Genomic DNA, 9,473 nt, shown 5'->3' on the forward strand with positions numbered 1-9,473 from the left:
CCGGGTAACTCTCGGGTCGCCCGTTCGGGTCCGCACCCAGCCGAGGTCAGCGCGTCAGGCCCGCCCCTCGCGCCATCTCCGACTTGCTCCATCTTCTTGGTTTTTTTTTTTTTTTTTTTTTTTTGACCCTCCCAGACAAAACATCCTGTTAGCAAAAAAAAAAAGAAAGTCGGTCAGCCCGTTTTTTCCCCCTAGTGCCCTGCGTACAACCCTTGGCTGTCCGACCTGCGCCAGTCTAGACCCATCATCACGTCACCCTCCTTCTAGAAAATCTACTGTACGTTCCTTACGGCTAGACGCGGAAAATATGGAACACGGTCGGGGCAAAAAAAAGATACCATTAACTAGGCCAGATACAGGGCAGTGGCGGTAAGGAAACAAAGGACAAGGAAAAAACCAATGCGGACGTATCAAATACACCGTGACAGAAATGGAGATAAAAGAAAACAACCGGAGAGATGGCAGCACAGAAAGACATGGTCAGAACAGCCAGAGACTCGAAGGGTCCACACGAAGCGGTCACCGCTCCCAGACAGGCGCCAAGATCCACTCCAGCGCCTCTCTGGTGACGCAACATCCGCCGGGCCCCGGTCCCCATCACGTCCCACCGAGATAAGAGGTCAAGATCTCACAGAAATCACCCTGGATCTACATTGTTTTTTTTAAAACCCACCGAACCCGGTAGGCTGCGGCATGATGCCGTTGGTCTGTCCAAACGGCGCCGGGGCCGGAGTCGCCGGACCCTGGGTCAACATGAGTCGCGTGCCGCCCAGGATGGGAGTGTTGTCCTCCTCCTTCTTCTGGGTCGCCTCGCGCGCCTTGCGCTCTTCGTTGTCCTTCTTGAGCATCTCGATGGTGCGCGTCTGCTCGCACAGGAAGTTGATCATAAACGGCATCGTGAAGTCGTGCAGGCCGTGGCGCCAAGAGATCTCCAAGATCACGTCAGGGCGGATCAGGTCGTAACAGGCGTACAGCATGCCCACGTAGCACTCGCGGCTGCCAATGTCCACAAACTAGATGCCAGTCAGCAGGTTGCAAATAAAAAAAAAGGAACAACAGAGACAACTTACATATCGCAGCAGGTCCTCCACAACCTCGCTCTTGCCGGACATGGCGGCGGTCTCGATGGCATCCTTGAACAGCTTGTCTTGCTTCGATAGAGCGATCGACTTCTCCCAGCGCTTGTTCTTGCGGTAGATGTTGGCCGCGATCTGGCGGAAGAAGACCAGATCGTGCTTCTCCAGCCGCTGCGCCAGGTCGACGGGGTCGTAGTTGTCGTAGTTCTCCACCGAGTCGCGCAGCGTCTTGTAGTCCTCCTCCTCGATCAGCAGGTCGTTGATGGCGTTGTTGACCGCCTTCTTGTTCTGGCCCTGCACGCTCAGCAGGAAGGGCTTGATCAGGGGGATGTTGTCCGACGCCTGGAAGATGCGCACCACACGGTTGACGTCGATTCGCGGGGTCAGCACCTGAAGCAGGTCCGTAAGCAGCAGAGGCTGCTCCTGCAGGTAGAAGTTAAGGGCACGGTAGTAGATCTCCAGGTTGGCGACCTTGACGATGATGTCCTTGAAGGAGTGGTGCTCCCAGGCCTCGACAGAGCGCTCCATCATAGCGAGGGCCGCGTTGTCCCACTCGTCGTAGTGGCAGTACAGGAACACAAGTTCCGGCCAGAGGTTCGCCTCCTCGCAGGCCCGGATCATTTTGGGGATGTTGATACGAGACCAGAAGAGCTTGAGGTGCTCCATGACCCGCTCAGGGTGGTACTTGGACAGCGCGATGCCAAGCTCGGTGAACATGCCCATGTGCGCCCTCTCCAGGCCAAGACCAGCCTCGAGCACAGAAATGAGCTCGTCGAAGTAACCATGGCGCTCGTATTGGCGGACCAAGTCCTGGAGCTCCTCGGCGTGAACAATCAAGTTGAGACCACAAATCTGGGCCAGACGGAACTCCTTCTTGTTGACGCACGCCTCGTTGACCTGCTTCCAGACCTTGACGCTGTTGGCCTTGCGTGCACACTCCACCGCAGCCTGGTAGTCCTCCAGGTGGACAAGGGTGGTAGCCAGCTTGGCCCAGTTGGAGATGCTGGTGTAGAAGATCTTGGCGGCCTGGTGGTAGCCCTCCTCGAAGGCCTTGTCACCGGACACCTCGACATCCGCGACATTGGTGGCACGCAGGAAGTCCTCGAGCTCAGCCAGCTGATCCAGACGTGCGTAGCAGAATGCAAGTGCGGTGTCGATTGGCGGCTCACGCAGCGTCTTACGGGCCATCTTGAGGTACTTGACAAGGTCTTCATCCTTTCCAGCGCGGGTGGCGGTCTCGATGACCTCGGTGTAGTTAGACGGGTCACCAGCACGGATATACGACTCGATCGCGTCGGTCACACGAAGACCGTCAAGCTGTGCCTTCGCAACCTTGCTCCACACCTCCGGCAACTCCACACGCTCAGCGTACTCCTGGGCGCGGTCGATGCTGACGATGTTCTCGACCAGGACGTTGGTGGCAGCAAGGTGGTTGTTGACCTTCTTGTAGATCTCGAACGCCTCATCGTACAGTCCAACGGAGATACACATGGTGGCGATCTCATCAGCGTTGAACTCGTTGAGCTGGTGGATGTAATCCATCAAGCGTCCCTTGTCAGCCTTGGCTGCAGTCAACATGAGCAGGTTCTGCAGGCTGCTGTTGTCACTGAAGGGAGATGGCTCGAGGATGATCTTCTCCAGCAGCTCGATAAGCTCAGAGGGCAGATCGGCATCGAGGAAAGCCTTGACAGCAACAGACACCTTGTCTGGTTCGGTCGATTCGGGAACAGCTGTCGCAGTGACCTGGTCAACAACAGGGCGTCGGTGCATGTTGTTTTCGTTCAGGACAAAAGCCCAGATCTCAGGGTCGGCACGCTCCACGAGATACCGTGCCTGAGCCCGGTACATGGAGTTCTCGTTCGTGATGTTGATGAGTTCCAGGTCATTCTGGCCCTTGCTGTAGGCAATGAAGGCAAGGTTGGGGTCACGCTTCTCACAGTACTTTCCGACGGACAGCGTGTCGTAGAGGTCGTTCTCCTTCAGGAACTTCTCAGGGTTGTTGTTGCTGTCGATGTAGATCTTGGCCAGCGCGTTGTAAACGGCCTGCTGCTGGTTACCGGTGGCGAGAGTAGCCTCGAGGAAAGGCAGGAGCAGCTTGAGTCGGTTTCTCGTCTCAACCTCAGAGACAAGGTCATCAATCGGGATTGATGCCGGGTCAATGGTGGAGAGAAGGTTCTTGATAATGCCCTCGTCGCAGTCAACGTCGAGCAGACCTCCGACCACGGCCGGAGTACGAGAGGGGTTGACGCGCTGAACGTAGACCTCGATGGACTTATACTGCTGGTTCTGGTAAAGGTACAGGACGAGATCGTGGATGAAGTTGAAACGGTCACAGACGATGATCAGCGGCAGCTGCTCGGTAAGCTTGGCCTCCTTGAGGAAGTTCTTCACCTTCTCGGGGTTGTAGTAGTTGCTTTCACGGCAGATGCGCTCAACTTCGGTGATCTGGCCCATCGCGGTAGCCGCCTCAATGTACTTGAAGTGCACCTCGGGATCCTCGCTGAGGTTGACAATGCTTCCAAGGTAGTAGTACAGACCCTCCGCGGTACGGTACTTCTCCAGCAGGTCGATCAGGCGGGCCGGTCCCAGGAGGTCGGAGAACTTGGTGGCGATCTGAACAACGGCCTGCAGGTTCTGACGGATGTTCACCTGGAGCATCTCGTTCATGCAGTCAAGGCACTGCTCGACCGAAAGACGGCCAAAGTAGTTGATCAGCCACTCGGGGTTCAGCTTGTCGGTGCGGACAATGTTACGCTTGATAGCAACTGGATCGTCCGTGTTCTCCAACGCACGCTGGATAAGTCCAGCGTTCTCACAGAGCTGGGATACCCTAGCCTTGTCATAGTGCGTGAAGATCTCGTTACCAAGGATCGCATCGGCGACCTGAGGAGCATTGATGAGGTTCATCTCAAGCAACCGGGTCTGCAGGTGGCCATGCTCGGGCTTGTTGTCCTTGAGGGCGTCCAGCAGGAAGGAAGTGGCCTGCTGGATCATGTTCTGAGAAAGGAAGACATCCACAACACGGTCAAGGTCAACAAGGGCACCAGCCTCTTCGTTCGCAAGCTGACCAGCAAACTCCGCACCCTTCTCCGGGTTGACACGCACAATGTGCTGCAGGAGCTGCGTGTAGTCTGGCTGGTACCCGACCTGCTTCGAGTAGGCAAGGATCTTGTCGAACTGGCCCGTCTCGGCGAATCCCGCAACGACCTTGTGGGGGACATTGGCCTGGAGGTAGATTTGCAAAGCGAGGGCCATGTCGTAGGGCCGCACGATGTCTCCAAGCTCCTCCGAGCACTCCAGCTTGTTCTCCCGCAGCCACTTCTCCAGCAGGTGCTTCCGGTTCTGCTGCAGCACAGGGCGAACAAGCTCGAGAGACTCGTACTTGTTCAGAGAGCCCTTGTCCAAGAGCATTCCGAAATATTGAAGGATAACCGACATCTGCTGGCCGCCCTGCGGAGCATTCTTGAAGCGGTTGATAGTCTCCGGCGTACGAAGGAATCCACGGGGAGAGTTCGCTGCGATCTTGGCGGCTTCAGCGAAGTTGCCTGCAGCGATGAGATTCTCAAACTGCTGCTGGTAGAGATGATCAGCACCAGAAAGGCCGGCTTTGGACGCGAGCCTGATCGCAATGCCCGACATAGCGGGGTTGTCCATGAGGTACGGGATGATGGTGCTCTCGTCAACGCTGACGGAGAGAACCTGACCCTTGCGGTTCACGCCAACGAGACCGGCGGAGTCGGAGTCGGGCGCGGTGGTGAAGATGGTTTCGCTGGATATACGGTTCATGAAGATGCAGGTACCGGTCTCAAGGTCGTAGAGGTGGATGAATCCATACTTCGTAACGAGGTAGACGATGTCATACCTCTTGGAAACCTGCATCGCGACGGGGAAGTCGTTAACCGCCTCAGCGGGAAAGAAGACCTCCACCGCTTTCTTCTGAAACCGCGGGTTCGGCTCCTGGTGGTCGATTTCGGCAATCTGCAGCTTCGCGCCGGTCTGGGTGCGGACGGCAAAGGTAAACAGCTTGTGTTCCAGGGGCGAGCCTTCCACCCTGATAGAAGCAAACGCAGCGGCGTGTCCTTCGATGAACTGCGATATCCCACGCTCCCGCGAGTAGAGCTGCATCGATCCGACCACGCGCCCTTGCTGTTGGCTGATACCAACGACAACCATCCACTTCTCATCCTCGTTAACGCGGTAGTTGATGATTTGACAGCCCTGTAGTGACAACAGATCAGTACCCCAACGTGTCAGGCATCTCTAAGGATAAGAGAAACGTACCGCCAAGTTCGGAAGCCGGTCGAACACCTTCACCGGCTGACCCTGGGTGGGGTCGAAGACGTCCCAGTGGTAGATGGAGTTATCCGTCACCAAGCCCAGACTCCGGTCGTTGTACCACTTCCAGAACACCACATCCTCGCTCATGACGGCGGACTTGAGTTTCTGCTTCGCTGTGAGGTCGAATATCTGGATCGTCCGCGACTGGGCCTTGAGGGCGATGATGTTCTTGGACCAGTGCATGATGGCACTGTCCGCGTTGATGGGCCGCTTGACGACCTCATTGTTGTTCTTCAGGTTAACGATGATCACTTGCGGCTTGTCATCCTCGTTGAGCTTCTGTCGAACGCAAACGAAATGATCCGATTCTAGAGTCTGGAGGGGAAGGCGACAAGGTTAGGCATCGATACCAGCCAGCCAGTAGTAACACCGGGACCGAGTGACACTTACACATGAATTGAAACCAATCGATGTCGGCTGTACCCAAGCTGTCAGTAATCCAGTAACCTCGTAGACTTTACTTCAAGGGACGCGATCGATCGACATCTCCGCGCAAAGCATCCAAGTGATCCGAGTCCCCGCCGCGCGGAGCAAGTGAGACGGGAGTGAAGGGCGGAGTAATGAACAACGTACCGCAATGTCAGCATTGGTCAACTGCGCAAAACGAAAACCTCAAGTCAGCCTCTTCCATAACCATAAAAGAACAAGTTAAACCCTCCGAAGGGTGCGACAGACATACCTGAACAAGCTCCGTGAACTTGATGGGAAGAGGAGCCATATTTACGGAAGGCCGCAACACGACCTCAACCTCATCCACCCAACAAACAGATTAAAGAGAAAACGCCCACGCGCAAGTTAAGAACTCGACGAACCGAGAAGGAAAATCCACCAAAGCAAACAAAGAGAGAGAGAGAGAGAGAGAAGGAAAAGAAAGGTGCGCAGAGCAAGAGAGAGAGGTATTAACTCGTGACGGAGTTGCGAGATGAGATGCGGAAGCGAGCTCAGGAGGCTCCGTCCCTGTCGTTGCTTAGGTGTCGCTTAGGCCGTGTCACGTGGTATGGGGCTCCGAACGGCTATGACAGGCGTCTTGAGAAACACGTGTAAACTGCAGGTTTAAAAAGAATGGTTGACTTTGTGGCGTCGATGGTGAGGGAGAAATAAAGAAGAGCAAGCTGGCCAAGCAGGTCAGGGAAGTAGCGTGGGTGAATTTCTGAGTTAGAGGCTCTTCATAGAAAGCTACAAACGGGGACGAAGGAGACGGTCTAGGCCGCCACCCAGTGAAGGCCCGTTGCGGCAATGCCAGCTGAAACAAAACGGTTTGCTGGCCTCTGTATCAGACTTTAAACCCCTTCACCAGGCTATATTCAATAATTTCATGTATTCGTAACGATATGCAGTGAAGCAATCCCTAAAAACTGCCCGTCCTATTCTACGTACAGTAAGTTACATGCCGGGGAGAGGTGCATGTGAAACAGCGCCACTCGAGACGAAGACAAACAGCTGCCTTTTAAAATCTGTAACTTGCCTTCGATCAGCCAAAAAGTCCATTCACTCATATTTATAGTCCCATGAATAACCAGGATCTTCCCTTGCTAGCACCTGGTCACCGCTTCACGCCAAGGAGCAAGAGCCAGCTTCCCAAGATCTCCGGAGATCTCGTAGATCCGATAATTCCGCGACTCTTCCAGAAGTGCACTGTCCAAGAGACTTCCTCGCGTTGCATCTCTCAACGCCAGTACCTGTCCGTCCGACAGATCACGCGTCTTTCGACCCAAGCACATAGGGCAAGTAGCATGCCCAGACCCGGTCCCAGAACGCCTTGACGGCCAGTTCATCGATCTCGAACATGTCCTGGTTGTCCGGCTCCTCGATTGCAAGGCATTTTATGGCTTTCTCCCATCTTACGACCCAATCTACACTCGAGACCGTCGGCGTAGTCGGCCTGACTCCGTCAGTATGTAATACACTCAGTATCAATCTCCTGCGTGGAGCATTCAATGTCCGTTGGGCACTTACCACGAAGTCAACTGTATCAGGACATCCCAACCTGGGCCACTGGTATTCCGCAGCGTCAGCGGCAAAAACAAAAGAATCAATATTTCTTGTAAGAATAGACTACCTACCTTGCAGCCCAGACACGAGGATGCTCGACATTCGCATGTTCCTGTTTCTGCTGGCGATCTCCGTAGAGAGGTAATCTCTTTCCAGATGTTTCGGAACTAGCCTTCGTGGTAAAAGGACGACGCGTCCGATCAGATATCCGATGCCAGTCGAGTTCTATATGTTCTGCGCTCTGGGATCGTAGAAGTTCGGACTGCGATGCGGTTGAGGCACTGGAAAGTATCAGCCATCAAGTCCAGATATATATCCCGTGCGCCAATATATTATAGGAAATAGACTGTAGTATGGAATGTAGTGACACCATACCTTCCCTCCTTCACACTCCGGCCATAAGTCTCTCCCCTAGACAATGTAGACCTCTCCCCAGAATACTTAAAGTACTCTGCGTCGACGCATCCAATCATAACGGCGACCAGCGCCAGAAGCCTCGCGACGGCGAGTAGTCTCACGAACATCCTCCAGGGACACACTGCACACCAAGTAAGCAATTTAACAGATCGAGATCGAGATCCGTATCGATGCCGACACTGTCATTGTCTCTTTCTTTTTTTTTCTCTCTCTCTTTCTCTTCTCCTCGAAAACCGGATACGAACACGAACCAACCGGCCCAGACCGGCGCTTTCACTCCCTTTTTACAGTCCAGCCCACTAACACAGCGCACCGCACCGCACCGTCAGACAAGAAGATACAGGAGACGTATCAATTAACTAAACCAACCATTGATTAATGCGACACATTACCACTATATTATATGCATAGTAAGTATAGTAAATATCTCACTGACTCTTGACATCCACACATCCGCACCCACATCCCGAGTGGGCTCCACTCCGTCCGTTCCCGGAGGTATAGTACAGTGGTATAGTAAAACGTGACGAGTCGTGGTAAGATGTGGTAAGAGGTGGTGACGTCAAAACTGTCTCGTCGAGTGCAATCGTACGACACTGGGGATGGATGTTGAGAGGAGAGCCAATTAATTGACTGCTTGATTGATTGAACCACAATATATGTATGTACAGTACGACAGTACTTGTACAGTCGGTATGTGATCAAGCTGAACAGTTCGGATCGGACCGAGAGTCTCTTACTTAAAGGTTAGGTAGGTTGCAGGTTGCAGGTTGCGATCGTTAGGTGGATGGATGTGTATGTGTATGTGATGCTTTCTCCTTTGACACTGTCGCATGCGGATGCAGAGAACTACCTTCCAATGGCGCCTGCGCTTCCAATCCTTCAGCTCCGCCTCGTTCTGTCACCAGCAGGTGGGTAGATGTGGATGATACAGTACAATCAATCGATCGACAAGTGTGATGCAAGAATTGTAGCATGAAAAGAAATCTGCGTGACAAGACATATGTTATAAAAACAGACTTAACAGAACAAAGAAAAGAAAAGAAAGAGAGTATTACTGGCGCACCTGGAAAGATGACCTCTCCTCGGAGATCGCGGGTGCAACCTTGCAGGGTTCTGGACCAGGACCACGCCTTCCTTCCCCGCCCGGTCGGGTGTGTGTCCAATGCCTCAAGGCTGTTAGCCCTACCACCGCGCTGGACAGGAAAAGATCAATTCAGACTCTAGCCTCGTCATAGCATCAGTTATAAGATTTGAACCTTAGATGCATAAAAACGAGCTCAAGATCAAATAGAAGGAGGAACTAACGATTAAACCGTCCCCATCGCGCAAGAAACCTTATTATTATTGGCGCGGAGTCTAGTCTGAAAAACGCTGAACTCAAAAACCAATCAATGATAATGGACAGAAAGGACGATTCTACTACCCCTTATTGTGCTAGTCATCATGTACCGTATATAAGACTTACATCAAAAATAAAGCGATATACCAGCAACATTGGAACCTGATGCCAAAATCCCATTGCAGTCAGGTAGGTGCCATACTGTAAACCAGCGGATTTCCGAGTCGCTGGATACTTCTCCGATTTCGCGGATCTATGACGAAATAGGATAGTTGCACGGGACCTCACCTGACCTCACCTGACCTCAC

General features: G+C 53.4%; 2 protein-coding genes across 2 annotated transcripts; both read right to left on the reverse strand.

Moving 5' to 3' along the window:
* Positions 1-662: 662 nt before the first annotated feature.
* Positions 663-6,132, reverse strand: VTN00DRAFT_8465 (uncharacterized protein; the record flags this gene model as incomplete). The annotated part of the gene is made up of 6 exons (XM_069435322.1): positions 663-1,013; positions 1,071-5,294; positions 5,358-5,729; positions 5,805-5,831; positions 5,988-6,008; positions 6,094-6,132. The coding sequence occupies 6 exons, from the start codon at positions 6,130-6,132 to the stop codon at positions 663-665; spliced, it is 5,034 nt and encodes a 1,677-aa protein (XP_069285280.1).
* Positions 6,133-7,109: 977 nt separating this feature from the next.
* VTN00DRAFT_8466 (uncharacterized protein) lies at positions 7,110-7,930 on the reverse strand (the record flags this gene model as incomplete). The annotated part of the gene is made up of 4 exons (XM_069435323.1): positions 7,110-7,296; positions 7,371-7,409; positions 7,478-7,687; positions 7,782-7,930. The coding sequence occupies 4 exons, from the start codon at positions 7,928-7,930 to the stop codon at positions 7,110-7,112; spliced, it is 585 nt and encodes a 194-aa protein (XP_069285281.1).
* Positions 7,931-9,473: the final 1,543 nt, after the last annotated feature.

Source organism: Thermoascus crustaceus (genome assembly GCF_041956765.1).
Source record: "Thermoascus crustaceus strain CBS 181.67 unplaced genomic scaffold VTN00scaffold_6, whole genome shotgun sequence".
NCBI classification, from domain to species: domain Eukaryota; kingdom Fungi; phylum Ascomycota; class Eurotiomycetes; order Eurotiales; family Thermoascaceae; genus Thermoascus; species Thermoascus crustaceus.